Source organism: Crocuta crocuta, unplaced genomic scaffold, assembly GCF_008692635.1.
Source record: "Crocuta crocuta isolate KB4526 unplaced genomic scaffold, BGI_CrCroc_1.0 scaffold255, whole genome shotgun sequence".
Taxonomy (NCBI): domain Eukaryota; kingdom Metazoa; phylum Chordata; class Mammalia; order Carnivora; family Hyaenidae; genus Crocuta; species Crocuta crocuta.
Window position 1 is genome coordinate 664,371 of NW_027530670.1, and position 21,411 is coordinate 685,781.

General features: G+C 39.1%; 1 protein-coding gene across 2 annotated transcripts in view; it reads left to right on the forward strand.

The window, feature by feature from the left end:
• Positions 1 to 21,411, forward strand: part of SBF2 (SET binding factor 2) — a 499,779-nt gene that overhangs the window by 471,299 nt on the left and 7,069 nt on the right. For both annotated transcript variants that reach the window (XM_077769129.1, XM_077769130.1), the window contains 5 exons: positions 362 to 547; positions 14,077 to 14,203; positions 16,857 to 16,984; positions 18,210 to 18,443; positions 19,507 to 19,611. In XM_077769129.1, the coding sequence (XP_077625255.1) occupies positions 362 to 547; positions 14,077 to 14,203; positions 16,857 to 16,984; positions 18,210 to 18,443; positions 19,507 to 19,611 (780 nt within the window). The remainder of the gene's footprint in view (positions 1 to 361; positions 548 to 14,076; positions 14,204 to 16,856; positions 16,985 to 18,209; positions 18,444 to 19,506; positions 19,612 to 21,411) is intronic.

Consider the following 21,411-nt stretch of genomic DNA (forward strand, 5'->3'; position numbering starts at 1 on the left):
CCCCATCCCATCATGAAAAGGAAAAGTATGAATATAAACTACAGTAAGACATTAATTTATACCTGTCAAAAAGTAGATGTAGGTTTGAATTGATCCTCTGGCCTTATTAATTAACCTAGGAGAAGGCTGCAGTCAGCAAACTGGCCAGCTAAAGATTGAAATCATAATTCCCTGAAAGAAAATATTTAGCCAAAAGGAATTTGAGTTTTAGTTTTTGCTGGAAAGTTTGTAGAATTAATTTGATTAGCTGTCATCGAGCAGTTTGTGAACAAATTTGCTGTTGAGGTAAATTTGCTTGTCTTACTAACAAAATTTTTCCAGGACTGAAAGTAATGAAGTATCCATCCTGTTTGTGCCCTAGGTGACATCCTTGGTTCAGTTACTCAGTGATCCCTTTTATAGGACACTTGAAGGCTTCCGGATGTTGGTCGAAAAAGAGTGGCTCTCTTTTGGTCATAAATTCAGTCAACGGAGCAGCTTAACTCTCAACTGTCAGGGTAGTGGTTTTACTCCCATCTTCCTGCAGTTCTTAGACTGTGTACACCAGGTAAGTAGAGCAAGCTTCACTTGACTTGATATGAAGGAAAGAGAAGAATTAGCCTTTATTGAGCCATTGCAGTGCTATGCTAGTCATCTTCATGTCATGACTCTGATGGACTCAGCCATAAGACTTGTTGAAATCTTAGCAGTGGACTGCTGGGAATAGAGAAGAAAAAGAACTAGTTGGTTTCTGAAACTAGCATAACTGAGTTGGCTCTTAGGCTGGCCCCCATGTGAAGTGGCCAGCACTCTAAATTATCATCTCCAAGAAGAGGAGCAAACTTGGGTTTGTTGTTCAGAAAGGTTGACCTATGGTAGGAGAGCAAAAATGTCTGGGTTGTGGAAGAGCCTGAAATGCAACAGGTGGTCTTCCCAGTTTGAGAGGACCTTAGCTTGTGCCTAAGAATATAGAAGGTAGAGCCTAACCCTTAGAGAAAGAACCAGGCCCACTCAGGCAAACCTGTGAGGTGGAGAACACTGGCTCAGTTCTACTCAGTGACCTAATCAGAGCTAATCAAGGGACCAGACAGAAACACAAGCATATAATCCAGTCCAACCCAGCAGGAGCAGGGGGATGGGAGAGGTGTGAATGCTTTAGGCTTCCTCCTGCCTTCATCTCGGGCACATCAGATATAAACTCCTTAATGGGGCCTTAATCAGGATTGGGCTTGAGAACTGCATGGCACTGGCTTAGCTAAATTGGCCTAGGAAAAGCAGAACTGACACTTCCAGCTTTGTTTCATCTGCACCACAACAATGAATGGGTTCTGGCATGTCAAACAAATGTGTCATGGCATGTCAAACATATGTGTCACAACAGTGAGCTTCCTTGAAGTGGATTAGCCTCAGGTTATCTATTGGAAAGAAAGGTGGAAATGTTTTTAGGAACCAGAACTGGAACTAGGTCTTCTAAAGGGCCAAGTTGATGTATGGGTTTTGTTTTGGTTTGGTTTTTTAGTCTATTAATAATTTGATCAGCTCTATTAATTCACTACATAACTTTTCATTTATTTAAAGTGTATAATTCAGTAGTTTTTAGTATATTCATGTATTTGTGTAATTGCCACAATCAATTTTAGAACACTTTGTCACTCCAAAAAGAAGCTCCATACCCATTTAGCTGCAACTTTCCATCCCCCTAACCCCACCTCCAACATACACACTCTGGTGGTGGTTTTTGATTGCTCTAATCGGCTTCTCTTTTTTTTTAATGTTTTATTTATTTCTGAGAGAGAGACAGCATGAGCAGGGGAGAGTCAGAGAGAGGGAGACACAGAATCTGAAGCAGGCTCCAGGCTCTGAGCTGTCAGCACAGAGCCCAATGCGGTGCTCGAACACGCAAACTGTGAGATCATGACCTGAGCCGAAGTCGGACGCTTCACCAACTGAGCCACCCAGGTGCCCCTCTAATCGGCTTCTTAAAGAAAAGGTCTATTGAATAATTTCAATTAATTCTGTCCAAGCAGCATCTGGAGAAGCTGGTCACAAGGTTGAGCTTACATTTTAAATCTTTGCAGCAAATGGTATATTTGTTTAATATTTGAATATTAGTCTTTTTATTTCATACTCCTTTTAGCAGATAGATGAGGGAGATTTGGACCCCAGTGTCCCTGAAACAGAAAGCTGAACTGAGACCAAAGGAGAGGAGCAAGCATCTTTTTTCTCACATCTAGTTGGATGAAAGCATATGTGTTCTTCATGAAAGCACTTTTTTTTAAATTTTTTTAATGTTTTATTTATTTCTGAGAGAGACTGCGTGAGCAGGGGAGGGTCAGAAAGAGAGAGACACACAGAATCTGAAACAGGCTCCAGGCTCTGAGCTAGCTGTCAGCACAGAGCCCTACACAGGGCTCAAACCCACGAACTGTGAGATCATGACCTGAGCCAAAGTCAGACGCTTAACCGACTGAGCCACCCAGGTGCCCCAAACGCACTTCTTATTATCTTGCTTATTGCCTTATCTTATTTACCAAATGCACTAGGCTCTATACCTTAAACTTACATAGTGATCTGTATATGTATAATAATATGTCAATTATTTCTCACTATAAATGACAGAGGTATGGGGAGGCAAGTAAAAACAACTATACACTATATGATTTCATTTATAGAAAATTCTACAAATAGCAAAACTATAGTGACAGAAAACAGATCAGCGGTTGCTTGGGACCAGTGGTCAAGAACCATAAAAGGTCATAAACAGACTTTTTAAGATGAGGGAACTATTCTGTTTTAATTGTAGTAGTGATTTCACAAACGTGTACAGTGACCAAAATTAATCAGTCATCCTGAATGCTGAAAATATGGAAATTTTGTTATATGTAAATTATACTTCAGTGAACCCAAGAAACAAAGTTTTAGTTAGTAAGTCCAAAGTCCAGCATCTCAGTTAACTGGAATTCCTTTCCCATCCCCCTGCTCCTGCTGGGTTGGACTGGATTATATGCCTATGTTTCTGTCTGGTCCCTTGATTAGCCCTGATTAGGTCACTGAGTAGAACCGAACCAGTGTTCTCCACCTCACAGGTTTGCCTGAGTGGGCCTGGTTCTTTCTCTAGGGGTTACTTCACGTAGCTTTGTCTATTAAATGCACTATTAAATATGTTAAATATCCATTTTCAACCTGTAGAACTCTGCATACCTAAACATTAGAGTCAACTAAAGAATCCGCTCATAATCAGTAAGAGATGAGAGAGGTTCTCATAGAAAACATACTGTCCTTGAAAATGAGAACATCATTGTATCCCAAGTATAGTAATAATTACATGAAATGTAACGCTTATGTTTTATTGGTGGTGGTGTGTAGGAGAGTGAGTAGTCTAGAATGTTGGAAACTAACCTGTATTTTGTGAGTACCTCTTAAGTGGTGTAAACAAAGTAACTTAAACTAAAATGAAGTATAAATTATATTCCTGTTGTCTTCAGATACATTATTATAGATGCTAAAACTATGTAATGTAAGGTTATATAAAACAATTTGAGGTGTCTTTCTAGCAACTTTTCATTTTAAATAATGAGTTAAAATTCAACTGTTCTATATAAATTGAACTTTAATGAAAGTCCACTTATCTGTAGGTGAATGCTTCACAAACTGTAGAAAATAATATTGTTCAGGGTCTAAAGACCACTTTAGTATTAATTCAAATCTGGTTGTATCACATTAAAATTTTTTTAATTAAAATATGAATTTTTTAAAATTTGCCTGAACTCTCATTTGCCTTTTAGTACCCTCACACATTATAACCTGAGTGCAGGCAAGTCATGGCAAAGCAAACATATGACCTTAATTGCAGTATTTAAAGGATGCTTGGCTATGATAGGCATCAGCTTTGGTGAAGCAAATTACTTTGTGCTGAAAAGGGATTGTTTATTCATTCAAAAACAGAAGACTATAGTTAACAAATAGTGCTCTGACTCTTGCTGACTTAATTATAAGGTAGTGTTTCATCATCTCCTACATACTAGTTTTAGGCATTAGAAAATGCCTTCTTTGAATACCTTTCAAGTGAACACTAGTGCTTTACATGACTCTGGCTTTTGCCAGACAATTCGAATTACTGCTGTCCTCAGTCTCTCAGGGACACAAAACAGAGCCAGGCCCAACAACATTTTTTTTTTTTAATGCAAAATTGCGCAGCAGCAAGCGAAACTCCCAGGTGGAATGTGTTCACTGCTTATTAACCATTTCTAACGTGCTGAATGCCAAAAGGCAGTCTATGGAAATTTGCCTAGACTTGTCCATTAGTACTAATAGAGTTACAAAGAAAACAGATGAAGTACTGATCTTAAATTAGAACTGCCTCATCATATAAAAAGCCATTGTTTACGCCAGTATATCCAGGTGTCAGATGAATTATAAATGCTAGCTCACTGTTTCATAATAGTAACATCTGGCAAATTTTTTGTTGGTTCTAAAAGAAATTGGCTTAGTTCAAATGATATCATTACAGGATGCTTCCTTTTCTTAAAATAGTTGAAGCAAATTCAAAGAGAAATACTTCCAAACATAAAAATGAAATTTTTACCTAAAATTTATTTTTAAAGCATAATACCAAAGGAACAAACCTGTATGATATGAAAGAAACAGAGTATAAAGAAGCATCTTCTCTATTTCAACATTAAAGAAAAACTTTGAGCGCATCTTAGAACTTTTTCATTATTTTCTACTTTGAGAAAAACAAATAATAATTATAACTTTGCTTTTGAAGTTTATTCAAATTGTAAATTAACTCACTCTGGTTTGGCTCTAAGAGATGGTTGTCCTCACAGTTACCATGTGCCAGCACTATGCCAAGTCCTATTCCACAGAGAAAAACTATTTGCTTTTTGAAAGTATGAACTTTCCTTGTGAGCACATGTGTAAGGAGCTAGGCTGCCCTCAAACAGTTTCATTACTCTAAAATTTATCCAAAAATTAACTGCAGTTAATGGGTTAATAGTATATTCAAAGTCTCTGGTGTCTGCCTGCTTCTCATTTAGCTGAAAACTGGCAGAAACTGACATAATCCAAACTGTTTTATAACAAAACAATTTTGCATTAAAGTTGCTAATATTTTGAGAATAAACTGAGTTTACATATCAGTCTTACTAATTTTTTATCTTTTTTTTAATGTTTTATTTATTTCTGAGAGAGGGAGAGATAGCGTGAGCAGGGGAGGGTCAGAGAGAGAGGGAGACACAGAATCTGAAGACAGACTCCAGGCTCTGAGCTGGCTGTCAGCACAGAGCCCAACATGGGGCTTGAACCCACGAACTGTGAGATCATGACCTGAGCTGAAGTTGGATGCTTAACTGACTGAGCCACCCAGGCGCCCCACTAATTTTTTATCTTTAACAATTTTTTCAACCTCTCTGTGCTTTGGTTTCTAGATAGATACATGGATAGAGATAGCTATCAGAAGGTTTACAAATCTTTTTTTAATGTTCATTTTTGAGAGAGAGAGAAAGCATGCACAAGTGGAGGAGGGGCAGAAAGACAGGGAAACACAGAATCTGAAGCAGGCTTCAGGCTCTTAGTTATCAACATAGAGCCCAACACAAAACTCTAACCCACGAACCATGAGATCATGACCTGAGCCTAAGTTGGACAGTTACCCAAATAAGCCACCCAGGCACCCCAGAAGGATTACAGATCTTATATAAAGTCATTCATACAGTAGAAACTGCACAGTGAATGTTTGTTAAATCTTAATCTTGAAATAACAAAAACCCACAGTTTTTCCAATGTTGACACCATTCTATATAGGGTCTCTTGTAGCTTAATATTTCTGAATCTTGAAAGCAAAATCCAGTGTTGACGTACAATATTTTATTTTCAAAATGTTGATCTTTCCTGGGATTTGAATCATAGCTTATTTTATAGGCCTTTAAATTTTGTAAAGTACATAATGGCACATGGACAACAAATAAGACCTTATAAATTCATGTTTCTCCAAATTCCATTTCGATTCTTTTCTTATAAATAACTGAAATTGGCAGGTTTCACTCCATAATGAAAAACAAAACTAAAATACCTCACATAGCTTTGTCTTTTAAATCTGTATATTTTTATCTTTCATCAAGATAAATATAAAATTATTTTGGACAACAGAATCCAGATGATGCCTGACAAAGGCCTAAAACTCTGTTCATCAGCATATTTGGGGAAATGCTCATAAAGAATTAATTTATAGGCTGAGATGCCTATCATTTCCAATTCTGCATAATATAATAAGGCTAAATTTATTTGAAGCAGATTTGCCGTTAGGCCCCAAAAAGCTTGTGGCCAACAGTAAAGAATTAAAAAATGAAACCAAATGCTGTTCTTTGAAAAGATCAATAGAATTGACAAACTTCTAGCCAGACTGATCAAAGAAAGACATAAAATACTAATATTAGACATTAGAAAGATGACATCACTACAGATTCTACAGATATTAAAAGGACAGTAAAGGAATATTATGAACATTTTTGCACAAATAAACAATTTAAATGATATGGACAGATTGCTTGAAAGACAGTACCACACTCACTCAAGAAGGAATACATAATTTGAATAAGTCTATGTCTATGAAGGAAATTGAAATTTTAGTTAAAATCTTTCCACAATGTAAACCCCAGACCCATGTGGATTCCCTGATTCTACCATGTATTAAAGGAGGAAATAATAGCAATTCTACATAAATTCTTTCAGAAAATTGAAGCAAAGGGACTATTTCTCACCTCAGTCTATGAGACCAGCATTACCCTGGTCTGACAAAGCCAACAAAAGAAAACTATAGACCAGTTTCTGTGATGATCACACATTTGATGATCACACATGCAAATTTTCTAAACAATATTTTAGCACATTTAATCCAACAATATATTTAAAGGATAATAGGAGCACCTGGGTGGCTTAGTTGGTCAAGCATTCGACTTCGGCTCAGGTCATGATCTCACTGCTTCTGAGTTCAAGGCCCACATCAGGCTCTGTGCTGACAGCTTGGAGCCTAGAGCCTGCTTTAGATTCCATCTACGTGTCTCTGCCCCTTCCCTGCTCTCTCTCTGTCTCTTTGTCTCTCTCTTTCTCAAATATAAAACATAAAAAATTTTTTACATAAATAAAAGATAATGTACCGTGGTCAAGTGGCATTTATCCCAAGAATGCACAGTTAATTTCACACTTGAAATCAATCGATATAATTCACCATAAAAAACATATGGTCAAAAACTAATAGACTCAAACAACTATTTGACAAGATAGAACATCCATTCCTTGTAAAAATGTTCAGGAAACTAGAATTACAAGGGAACTTCCTCAAACTATAGATAATATTTATATTTTTAAAACCTACATCTAACATCATACCTAATGGTGAAAGATTAAATGTTTTCCCCTAAGATCGATCAGTAATAAGATGTGGGTGTCTGCTTTACTACTTTTATTCAACATTGTACTAAATAAAAGTCCTAGTCATTCAGTAAGTCAAGAAAATAATAATAATAAAGACATCCACATTAGAAAAGTGAAATTATCTTTATTCACAAACATGATTGTCTATGAAATCTAAAAAAAAAAAAAGCAAGGCTACAGAACACATGATCAATATGCAAAACTCACTAGTATTTCCACAGACTAGTAATGAATCATTGGAAAATTGAAATGTAAAAATTATTACCTTTACAACTGTATCAAAGACCATGAAATAAATCTAACAAAATATGTTAAAGACCTAGACACTAACTACAAAACATTACTGAGAGAAATTAAAGGCCTAACTAAAGCAAGAGATACCTCTTGTTCATGGGTCAGAAGACTCAATATTGTTGAAATGTCAATCTCCACAAATTGATCTAAAGATTTAGTGCAATCACAAACTCCCAGGAAGCTATTTTGTAAAAACTGGCAAGCTCATTCTAAAATCCATATGGAAATGCAAAGAATCTAGAATAGCCAAAACAACTTTGAAAAAGAACAAAATTGGAAGAGTAGCACTATCTGATTTTATTATAAAGCTATAGTAATCAAGACTGTGTGATAATTGATGTAAAGATAGGTCAATGGAACAGAATACAGTCCAGAAATAGCCCCACACATGTAGGATATGCAGACAACTGATTTTCAATGAAGGTGCAAAGCAACTGCTAGAAAAGGATATTTTTTTCAACAAATAGCGCTAGACAATTGGATTTCCATATGCAAAAAAAAATTAACTTTGATCCAAACCTAACAACAATATAAAAGTTAATTCAAAAGGGATCATAGACCTAACTGTAAGACCTAATATTATACAATTTCTAGAAGAAAATATAGGAAGAATTTTTGTGACCTTGGGTTAGACAAAGATATCTTACATTCAACACCAAAACATGATTTATAAAAGAAAAAATTCATAAATTAGACATAGTCAAAATTTAAAATTTTTGTTCTTCAAAAATTACTGTTAATAAAATGAAAAGGCAAATCAGTAGGAGAGAAAATATTTGCAAATTATGTATCTGCTTAAAGACTTATACCTAGAATAATTCAAGAATCCTTCAAACTCAGTAATAAGAAAACAACCAACCTATTTTCTTATGGGCAAGACATTTGTACTGACTTTACCAAAGAGGTACAGATGGCAGGTAAGCACATGAAAAGATATTTGACATCATTTGTCATTAGGAAATGCAAATTAAAATCGCAGTGAGATACCACTACATACCTATTTTAAAACTGACTACCCCAAGTATAGATGAGGATGTGGAGGAACCAGAACTCTCTAACACTGCTGGTGAGAATACAGAATTGTACCACCATTTGGGAAAACAGTTTGGCTATTTTTTAAAAAGTTAAACATACCTGTACCTACCACATGATTGAGCATTCCATTCCTACGCAGTTATGCAAGAGAATGAGAGTTTTTGCCCATACAAAGGCATATACATAACTGTTCATAGCAGCTTTATAGGTAACAACCAGAAATCCAGAAACAACTCAATGCCCATCCACAGCTATAAATAAACAAATTGTGGTATATCCATATAGTGGAATACTATCCAACTATAGAAAGAAATTAGCTACTGATAACCCAACAACATGTCTGCATCTCAAAGAATTATCCTTAGTGAAAGAAGGCAGACAAAAAAAGAGTACATACATATGATTCCATTTATATAAATCTCTAGTAAATGCAAATTAATCTATAGTGACAAAAAGCAAATCAGTGTTTGCTTGAAAAGAAGTGTCTACGAAGAGGCAAAGGGAGTACAAGGCAGCTTTTAGGAGTTATGGATGATAAGTTCATTTTATCTTAATTGTGCTCATGATTTCAGGGTGTGTAGAGGTGCCAAAACTTATCAAATTGTACACTTTAAATATGTGCAGCTTATTGTACATCAATTATACCTCGTTAAAGCTGTTTAAAACAATATCCTGGCTGATAAACCTCTAATCTCTCACTTATTCCCCAAATCTTAAGTCCTTAGATGAGGTCTCTTCTCTTTGGCCTAACCCTATTTCTTCTATTAAAACAATACTTAACAGAAGGGGAAGGAAACATGTGGATTGTGCTTTTTGGAGACCACTGTAGTATTTTACAGTGGAAGAATCTAGATGTCCCATTGACAAGGAGGAAAACAAGCCAGTGAACTAGGCAAACTGAGTCTCTGGAAGATAGAACAAAATGGAGAAAGTATAATTTTTCTTTTTTACTGGAAATCTAAGCACCAGATTTTGCCATGTGAATATAATCAGGTCTTCATTTCTCATCATGGTAAAAATACATTTCAGAAAACAGAATTGAGAGCCCAGAAATAAACCCACACATATATGGACAATTAATTAACAACAAGGAACCAAGAACATAAAGTGGAGAGAGGACAGTTTTCAACAGTGGAAAAATTGGACAACTACATGCAAAAGAATGACACCATACACCATACACAAAAATTTTCCTAGAAGAAAACATGGGCAGTAATCTCCTTGACATCAGTCTTAGCAATATATTTATGGATCTGACTCCAAAGGCAAGGGAAGCAAAAGGAAAAATTAACAAGTGGGACCACATTGAACCAAAAAGCTTCTGCACAATGAAGGTAACCATCAAAATGAAAAGGCAACCTACTGAATGGGAGATGATATTTGCAATTTATATATCTGATAAGGGGTTAATATCCACAGTATATAAAGAATTCCTATAACTCAATGATTTAAAAAAAAAAACAAACATGGGCAGAAGATCTAAATAGGTATTTTTCCTGTGTTTCTTAATGTCAAATTCCAAATGTGGTTATCTAAGTATTAATCAATCCAACATTCAGGTCAATCTGATTCTCTTTTACCATTGAAGAAATCCTCACATGCCTATTTCTTAAACTGTTTCTAAATAGTAAAAGAAAGGGAGGGAGGGGAGGGAGGAAAGGAAGGAAGGGAGGGAGGGAGGAAGGAAGGAAGGAAGGAAGGAAGGAAGGAAGGAAGGAAGGAAGGAAGGAAAGAGTTGCTCTGTATCTTCTTTTCTACTTCCCGTAAACCTGATAATTAACCTCAGTTTGGGGGCAGATTGTTTTTCAACCCCAAGAAGTTAGCAACTGCAGGTCCCCCTGTGGCACACACAGGCACACGCACAGTGCCCCAAGCACCCTCACCGTGATGCTATCCAAGCACCAATTCCAGTTCAAACAGGGTGAGTGCCAGGGGCCTTGAGAAGTGTCTAACCTTTCTAACATAATTGTAGGGTCTGGGATTTGTGGTGAGGCCAGTCACTCAGTACAGTGGGCTGCGAAAGTATTTTTCCACTTGTAGAGGAGTTTTGCTTCTAGTCCTAGCATATGATCTCCCCGAAATGCCTGTAAGTTCAACCTAAGGTCATATTCATTATCATTTCCATTCTACTTTACCTCATAAGTGGGTCTTTAAAATTATATACTTAAGCATATTAAGTATCAGAATAATCAAGGAAAGATACAGATATGTATGAGGCAAGTAGTTTCTGTGGAGAATAGTCATTGAGAAAAATGTTTTGTTATTTGGTGCTTTGTTTAATAAAAAGATTTTTAAAAGTTTTTAGAACCTATTATGGACTGGGTCAGTAGAAATAGCCCTGAACTCTTCTTCCCCTGTGAGTAACAAAGTGTATTCCAATGTCTATTGGGGCAAAGTTGTTCTTGGAGCTCACTCTCTCTGAACACATTGCAGATTTCTCCTCCCTGAGACTCAAATGGAAGGGAACCAAGTTCCATCTTGGGCTTGTCTCCTGTCCTACCATCTACAACCTGAGTCACCCCCTCTCTATCATGTGCACACTGGCTATTGGGGTGGTGCTATTGATTCTGAGTCAGGAACTCAGACTAAAGAGCTTGCAGTTCTAAAACCTTGGAAGAGGGCACATTAACCAGCTATTCAGAGCCATGTTCCGTGGAAAACTCTCCTGTCTTATGGAGATCTGATGCAACAGGAGATGGCTTAGGTAAGGAAAGCAACTCCTAGGTATATAAGCCCATTGCATGGGAGTCACTCTCATTTAATACCTCTTCCTAAAATCCATTTTATGTTGTATTATGAGCTAAAATTTTAGTTCATTTAAAAAACCAATAAGAAAATGTTATAGGGGAGAAACACCTTTAATCACAGAAAACTAGGTTTCTAACCAAATGATAAACCTTGATAAATCAGTGATATCCAGATTATAACTTTAAATTCTCACTGATTTGGGGCACCTGGGTCACTCAGTCAGTTAAGTGTCTGTCTGACTTTGGCTTGGGTCATGATCTCACTGTCTGTGGGCTCGAGCCCCGCGTTGGGCTCTGTGCTGACAGCTCAGAGCCTAGAGCCTGTTTTGGATTCTGTGTCTCCCTTTCTGTCTGTCCCTCCCCACTCGCGCGTGCACTCCCTCTCTCTCTCTCTCAAAAATAAACATAAAAAATTTAAAAAATAGATTTTCACTGATCTATTAGGCTTTAATATCAACATATTACACACATGTCTGCTCACTTTGGCTGACCAAGTGTGGGTCTGCATTGCCAAATTAAACATGGAGACAAAAGCTGGCTTCTAGACGGCCTGCCTAAAGTGTTCATTTGAAACAGCTTTTAAGCAAATATAATTATGATTGGAGCTTCTCTAAACCAAACAAAATTCTCTAACTGGCCATGAAAAATTGAGTAATAGAGAGGTGAAATTGCTAGGTGGATTGAGGTATCACAAGGTCATCAGCCTACCTTCTGCCACCATAAGATGACTCCACAGAGCCTGCAGGCAGCGAGTCTAAAGTACACTATAGCTCAGTGACCATTCACATTCTGCCTTGTTCCCTCCCTCCCATATCATGCCCTCATCTTTATTCCTGTGGACCTCACAGTCTTAATTTCATGATGACAAATCAGTTTAAGTGGCATATGCTCCCCCTTCCCTTGGCACTTGAACATATCTTTCTTCTACTCATCTGTCCCTCCTCATTTCCAAAGCTGTTCCCTATATCTAGGCCCTTAGCCTCATTCATTCTTGCTGTCCCGGGGCCTTACTCTCTTAGGTTCCAGCTCTTTTGCCACAATTTGTTTCTCTCTCTACTGGCTTCTCCTGCGTTGTCTTCAGACAGGCACATGTTTCTTTGGTCCAGAAAAGATCTCTTGCTCTCTCCTAACCCACTACCTCCTCTCTCATTCCTTTCACTGCCAAATTTCTTGTTTTATTACCCACTATTATACCACAAATGCTTGAAAAGCAAGTTATGACTTGTAATAATTTATGTCCATCAAGTATCTAGCACAGTATAAAGCAGTGAATGAGGCACAGACATTAGAGCCTAACAAGCTGGGTTCAAATTTGGTCTCACTGGTCACTGGTTACTGTCTGATGACCTTGGGAACTTACTTAATCTTACCTATCCTCAGCTTCTTTGTTTCTAAATGGGGCGAGGGGGATAGTGGGAATAATAATGCTTATCTTTAGAGGATCTGAATAGACATTTTTCCAAAGACATGCAAATGGCCAATAGGTATATGAAAAGGTGGTCAGCATCACTAATATCAGGGAAATGCAAATCAAAACCACAGTGAGATATCACCTCACACCTATTAAGTTGTAGAGAAAAGGGAGCCCTTGTGCATAGTTGGTGGGAATGTAGATTGGTGCAGCCACTGTGGAAAAGTGGTTCCTCAAAAAAATAAAAATAGAATGACCTTATGATCCAGCAGTCCCACTTCTGGGTATTTATCCAAGGAAGTGAAATCAGTATCTCAAAGAGATACCTGTACTCCTGTATTCACTGAATCATTATTCACAATAGCCAACATATGGAAACAACCTAAGTGTCCATCTACAGATGAATGGACAAAGAAAATGTTACATATATAAACAATGGAATATTATTCAGCCATGAGGGGAAAAAAAAGGAAATCTTGCCATTTCCAAGAATGTGGCTGGACCATGAGGGCATTATGCTAAGTGAAATAAATCAGAGAAAAATAAATTCATTTATATGTGGACTCTAAAAATGCCAAACCCATAGAAATAGTAGAAAGTTGGTTGCTAGAGGCTGGAGTTTTGGAAAATGGGGAGATACCAGTCAAGAGGTATAAACTTCCAGTTGTAAGAGGAATAAGTTCTGGGAATCCTATGTACAGCATGATGACTATAGTTAACAATACTGTACTATATACTTGAAAGGTACTAAGAGACTAGATCTTAAATGTTCTCACCAAGAAAGAAGGTAATTTTGTGAGGTGATAGAGGTATTAACTAATCCCATTATGGTAAACATTTCATAATATGTATATGAAATCTTTACATTTTATACCTTAAATTTACATGTTATATGTCAGTCATATCTTAATAAAGCCGGATAAGAATGATGCCTGTCTTGTAGTGTTGTTATGGAGAGTAAATAAAATTATGTTTCTGAGAACCCCTAGCGTGGTGTCTGGCACATAATAGTTGCTCAGAAACGCTGGTTCCCTTTCCACCTGCACTCATGGTAGGAATTCAGTTGATTGAGTGACCATATGGTCTCCTACATATATCAGATCACCATTCGGTGGCATTGCATCCAGTTTTTGTTAAGTTTGATTCTTACTCTTTTCTTTGCCTTGTGTATTTCAGGTTCACAACCAGTATCCAACTGAGTTTGAATTCAATCTCTATTACTTGAAGTTCTTGGCTTTCCACTATGTGTCCAATCGCTTTAAAACATTTCTCCTGGATTCAGACTATGAAAGATTAGAGCATGGTATGTGTTTGCATGCCCTTTTTTGTTCGTTTTGTATGTTTTTTAAAATTTTTAATGTTTATTTTTGAAAAAAAGAGAGAAAATAAGAGAGAGAATGAGCGGGGTGGGGCAGAAAGAGAGGGAGACACAGAATATGAAGCAGGCTCCAGGCTCTGAACTGTCAGCACAGAGCCTGACACGGGGGCTTGAACTCATGAACCGTGAGATCATGACCTGAGCCAAAGTCAGAAGCTTAACCGACGGAGCCACCCAGGCGCCCCGTTTTTGTATGTTTTTAATTGAAAATTCCAATAACATAACTACCCCCAAGTGTGGCAAGGCCATTTGAGGATTTATAAAAGTGGAATAGGTAAGAATGAGCTCCCAGATTTTGAGATTATGCACTGTGCTAGCTCTTAGGGACTGCAAGTGGTCTTCCCTGTAGCACCTTTGAAAGGTGAAATCTGCTTACTATTTTAATATCTCAAAGTGGTATCACTGTTTGAAGAGGAACATTTGACTTAGTTTTCCCAACCCTGGTACACTCCTGTAGGAAAGGTGCCTGCCCTTGGAGGCAGTTTGCAAAACAGTAAAGGCCCTGGAGCAAATAGACCAGGATTAAATTCCAGTATTCCCAGTATCAGCTGAGTACTTTGGTGAGTTGATTAGGTGCCTCTCTTCAGCTTCCTCATCTTTAAAATGAGGACAATAATAGCACTACCCCTTTGGGCCATGATGATCATTAGGAAATGTTTGTAAATTTCTTAACACAGTTTCTAGTGTATAATAATAACTCATTAAATTTTGGACATCTCAAGATTTTTAAAAGCAGTAATAATTGTAAAGAGTAGATTTTGAAAGTCAGTCAGCCCCTGTGAAAACATTCCCACAGGGATTTTACATTATTACTTCTGTTGTTATAGGGAGAGGAGAAGGGAGGATATACAGGATCTTGTTAAGAAGACAACAAAGAAAAAAATCAGCTATTTTCAGTATATGTACCTTGATATTCATAAAGAGGACTCTTCTAGTAGCTGAAAATATTTACTGATGTTCTCAGTTTAAAATATGAAATCAAGAAATACTGCTTTACAGTGCATGCTATTAAAATTCTCTAGTGTGATATTTCATACTTTTGGGAAGGGAAACAGCACTGGTTCTTATTTATACTTCCAGACCTTTGTTGACTCAGAATTATCATTCTACACATCATAATCAGAAACTTTAATTTCTTAAGCACCCATGTGTTGGGAAGATATTAATGAAAGCTGGTTACAAGGGACATTGGAGTCACTTGGAGAACTTTTAAAATATCTGCTGGGACTCATCCTCAGAGATTCTGATTCAATTGGTCTGAGGCAAGACCTAAGCATTGGGGTTTTTTAAAGCCCTTGATTTTTCCAATGTGTGGCCAGGGTTGAGAACTACCACACTGGACTCTGCAGGTAAAAGATAGACAAGAAACACTAGTCTTGGGGGACTCTTAACAGGATTTTGTGCAGAGTTGGGCTTGAGACAGTCTTTTCTGATAAACTGGTAAGATGCTTGTTGACTTTTGACTGAGTCATTTCATTCAAAGCAAGACAGCACTGCTAAGAGAGGCACCCTTCCTGGCCTTTTAAAGAAATAACCTCCTTGGGGCGACTGGGTGGCCAAGTGAGTTGAGCGTCTAAATCTTGATCTCAGGGTCATGAGTTTAAGCCCAGCATTAGGCTCTGCACTGGGTGTGGGGCCTACTTGAAAAAAAAGAAGGTCTGCCTGGGTGGCTCAGTCTGTTAAATGCCTGACTCTTGATTTCGGCCCAGGTCATAATCTCACAGTTCATGAGATCGAGCCCCAAGTTGACGCCTTCTCTTTCTCTCTCCCTCCCTCCCTCCCCTATCCTTCTCACCCTCTCTCCCTCTCTCCCTCTCTCCTCTCCCTCTCTCCTCTCCCTCTCTCCTCTCCCTCTCTCTCTCTCTGTCCCTCCCTTGCTCACACACACACACACACACACACACACACACTTTCTCTAAATAAATAAATAATTTTTTAAGCTTATTTTTTAAAAAAAGTGAGTTCATGTGAGTGACAGATTGACTGTTTGATGAGTACAAAGATAGGATCAGAAAACCCCTGAAGCACCACCACCCTGCTACATTTGGCTTTTGTTAAGTTACCCAAGGATACAGACCGCACCCTTCTAACATCCAAAGTCTCCATAACCATGATTTTCTTGTTACTAAACAAGACACTTTAAATGCTTCATAATGAACAGCCAACGACTGAAAAAAGAAACATAAAATTATGTTTTTAACTGGACTTCATCACATAACTCTAAGTCCTTCCCCGTTTCTCCTGAAAAATGTGTAGAATAACTCCTGGCATGGAGCTCTGTGAATCTAGATACAGAAGTAGGATATAGATTGGAAGAGAGTCACAATGTGCTGCTAAATACTTGAGAAAGCCTTACCAGATGTTTTCCTTCCATTTGGGTTTGTTTCCGGATAGCTGAGAAGTTTATTCCTATCCTTAGCTTTGCAGTCACCTCCTAAGGTTTCTGCACATACATTTATGTTCTGAGAGCTGTAAAATATATTTCACTTTTCATCTGCTACACGCATCATAGTTTTAGGCAAACTGTTGATTTATTTGACTTTTGTTGATTATTTGGGGGGTGGGGCTTGATTTACAGGAACGTTGTTTGACGATAAAGGAGACAAGCATGCCAAAAAAGGAATTTGCATTTGGGAGTGTATTGAGAGAATGCACAAGAGGAGTCCCATTTTCTTTAATTATTTATATTCACCAATGGAAATAGAGGTACAGTAAGAAAGCATTTATGTTTCATTTTCTGAGTATTTACTGTTAAAGTTTTCCTTACTTTTAAGTATATATAAGCTGCTTGAGCGTTTTATAAACATTGGACTAGGAAGCTATTTAAAATACCAGAAGGTATTTAAAAATTTGATACACTATGGGTTTGGGTTATGATGGAATAGAGACTGTTCATCATATTCTTGACCACAAAAATTACGAGCTGGCCCCCAAAATCTAGAAGGGATAACTTCAAGAAAGTCAAAGTGAGGCAACTTTCTCCAGGAAGAAAGACCAAACAAAACTTGAAACCTCAACTGGTTATCTAAGCTGAGAAAATCTAAAATACTTTAGAAAAGATTTCCCTATATCCACTTATACCAAAGCTATAGAAGAACCCCTATGGGACACAGGGATGTTTAGAGCCCAGCCCAAAAGGATGATGTCTCAGGGGCAGCCATGCGCTGTGATGCATGTCTGTGTGAAGTAAGCTCTGGGATGGAACAGATTGGTTTGATAAAAAGTGAGAAGTACCACCTTACTCAGCAGCAAGAATGTCCCTGCCTTGAGTCCCATGCATTAGGACCCCACTCTGGCCTTTCTCCAGCTACCCCCTCCTCATAAAGTGAAGAGCACAGGAAACCAAAGGTATATGCTTAGATACCCCTTTTCATCTAAACCATGCTCTGGTACCCAAAATTTCTTGCCTAGATCCAAGTTACTCACAAGGCTACTTCTCCCAGTCTGTCTCCCAAGCCAATGCATGTACCCTGCAGCCCCAAGGGTGCCTAAGAAGTAGCTGTTTGGCAGGGAGTAGACCAAGTTTAGCTGTGTGGGCTAGGGTATATATACACATTCATAAAAGGCCTCAGAATATAGGACAGAGCCAAGATGAGAGGAGGAGGGGATTAGGCCAAGGCCTGAGAGCTGGGACCAGCCTCCCCAGTGCCACCACTTTCTGGTGTAGAATTCTAAGGAGTCTAAGAATTCTCAATTTGAGCCTTGTCTTCCAGGTCATTAGGAAGTTATATTTATCAAGGTAGGAAGAGAGATATATTTTATTTAGTAGTTTATCTTAATATATAACATTTAAATATTTGGACATATGGTATTTGAATCTCCATTCATGCCCTTCCCCTGGACCCTGCAAATGTTAAGGGCTGACCTGCCAGTAAGCTTGGGGTACTTTGAGGTCCAGATGAAACTATATTTCAGAATTTTCTTTGAACAGGCCCTGAAGCCCAGTGTAAATGTCTCCAGCCTCAAGAAGTGGGATTACTACATAGAGGAGACCCTTTCCACAGGGCCTTCATATGACTGGATGATGCTGACCCCGAAGCACTTCCCCTCCGAGGACTCTGAATTTACCAGAGGATCTGGGCCCCAGAGCCAGAGGAGAACAGTGTGGCCCTGCTATGATGATATCAGCTGTGCTCAGCCCGATGCTCTTACCAGCCTTTTCAGTGTAAGTCAGGCCTGTGTAGACATGCACAGAGGGCACCAGGGCTCTGGCGGTACCCGAGGCCTCACGAACCAGGCTAAGTTAAAACTGGTTCGCACACTTCTGGACATGCCTCTCCTCACTCTGGGCTAGTGTGATACGTAACATTCCAGAAGGATGAGGAAACCAGATTTGCTCCCCAACAACAGCGGGGGCCCAGGCCCAACTACTGGAAAAGGGTCTCAAAAAAGTAAGTTTTCCAGCATTATGAGGAAGCAATCAAGCAAATGGAGCAATTTGCAGCTTCCCAGCTGTTTAGCTGCCCAACAGCCTGAGTCAGGCCTGGGTTATGGCTTTTGTGGGTGCTCTACTTCCTCTGGTCAGAAGTGTGGGTAGTTGATGGCCTGATGGGAGTACTGCCAGCATCTCTACAGGGAATATTCTGAAGTGAAATGGTCCCAGCAGTAGCCACCCTACTGAGAGCAGCAGCCCTGAGGAAAGGGTTTGAGTTCGGATATGGGCCAAGCAGTTCCTGAAGAGTCTTCGTGCAGTCTTGTGACCGGGAGGAGTGCACTGTAGTGAAGGCGCCCTCACAGAGGCAGCAGCTCTGATCCCCCAGCTTCCTTGTCCCAAGGAAATTCCATTCTTTGGGCATTTCTTGATTCATTCTTTCCACATCTGGTTTTAAATCAGCAGAGTTGGGGGTTCCTCTGTCAAGAACAGACTCCTACCTCAGCTCTTAGGGTTTGGATGCCAGCCCAGTGCTTGGCCTTGTGCATTGGCCATCAGATTTCCTCTGGGCTAACCAAAGATGAAGGTGTTTGGGATACATATTTTACCTCTTTATTTAAGCTATTCTGTCCAAAAAGGCCTGATTACAGATCCTAATAAATCATCTTTGCCACAGTGCATCACAGCTAGATGCTCACACCACTGCTCCTGACTTGGGAGACCTCTGAGGCCATCGACTTCAGCTGCCCTCTGACCACGATGTCCATCGGGGCCCAGTACAGAGGAGATGTGGCTCTGGGGCATGTCCTGATTTCTATGAAATACTATCAGAAAACTCCTTTTAATTACTTTGCAGGAAATTGAAAGATTGGAGCATAAGTTGAACCAAACCCCTGAGAAATGGCAGCAGCTGTGGGAAAGAGTAACTGTGGACCTTAAAGAAGAGCCCAGAACAGACCGTGTGAGTTGGTAAAATCCTTTGAGGAGCTACTTCGGAGCTTTTTGAGGGTGCTAGGTCAGGTAGGGCCCATTGCCACAGGTAACCCAGGTGAGTTTATGGCCAAAAGGAAGGGCAGAAAGGGAGGGGTCATGCCCTGGAGGTCCAGGGCAGAAAGTTCCAAATGACTGAATACTTCCTGAGTGTCTCACTTCACCGCAGTGACATAATACTTGTGTTTCAGGGCCCCGCATCCATGGAAAATTACTGGGTTCTTTTCTATCTGTGCCTCTGTGGTTTCAGCTGATTTTCTACCACATGAGGGGGGAGGGGAACACCAGGACCATATTTGCTTCAGAGACATAACCAAAGAAAAGAAAATATTTTTAAAAGACAAATTATGCTACTTTCTGTTGCTCACACTCCCTTTTCTGTTTCTGAATTGAGAAACATTTATCACAAAAAACATTTTAAAAACAGGGGCACCTGGCTGGCTCAGTCAGTTAAGTGTCCAACTCTTGGTTTCTACTCACGTCATGATCTCAGTTATCAAGTTCGAGCCTGGTGTCAGGCTCTGTGCTGACAGTGAGGAGCCTACTTGGGATTCTCTCTTTCTCCCTCTCTCTCTCTCTCTGGCCCTCCCCTGCTTGTACTCTTTCTCTCAAATAAATCATCATTAAAATTTTTTAATATTTTAAAAAACACTCTGTTTTCTGTTTTTCACACCCCTTTCTCTGTTCTGACTTCAACTTTTATCAGGCATGTAATATGTGCAAGAGACTGTGCCGAGCACCCTGCACACTTAAGCCTCCGACTTAACCCACAGTGAGGGAGTGGTGTCCCTTCTCATATGTGAGGGGACAGGCACCATCCAATCCACATCACACTGGCTCCAGATGCAATAGAAGGAAGTTAGGACAGATGAGAGTGTTCTAAAGAGCACTTAAGAAAGAAGGAGAAGTCAGCAGGGTCTGATGTCACAGAGGGGCAGGGAGAATAGGGTGTAGAAGAAAGCCTCTGGCATGGTAAGAAGGGATCCTCTGAGCACTAGCTTTTGCCATCAAATGGCAATTCAGGAGCTGCCATCAGGCCACAGATGGGTGCTGTCTTAACTGCTTTAATTCTCAGAAAAATAAAATAGTTTCTTGATCTTTTTCCTGATTATGAAAGTAAGATATATTTATTCTTTTAAATAAGACAATACAGGGGTGCCTGGGTGGCTCAGTCGGTTAAGCGTCCAACTTCGGCTCAGGTCATGATCTCACAGTTTGTTTGTGGGTTCGAGCCCCACATCGGGCTCTGTGCTGACAGCTAGCTCGGAGCCTGGAACCTGTTTCAGTTTCTGTGTCTCCCTCTATCTCTGACCCTCTCCTGCTCACGCTGTCTCTCTCAGAAATAAATAAAACACTAATGAATGAATTAATGAATAAATAAATAAAGACAATACACAAACAGATATAAACAAGGGACAAAAATCACCCGCAACTTATAACCTAGAAATAAACAACTAAGCTGTCGAACGTATTGTATCATTCGAATACAAGGGATATAAAAGGGATTTGCTATACATACTTTTTTAAAATTTATTTTATTTTGAGAGAGAGAGCAGGGGAGGGGCAGAGAGAGAGGGAGAGAGAATTGCAAGCAGGCTCTGTGCTTTCAGCACAGAGCCTGACTGAGAGCTGGATCCCACAAACTGTGAGATCATGACCTGAGCTGAAACCAAGGGTCAGATGCTTGACCTACTGAGCTGCCCAGGTGCCCCCTATACATACTACTTTAAAACTTGCTTTCTTTTTTACTTACTGTGAGGCATACATGGCC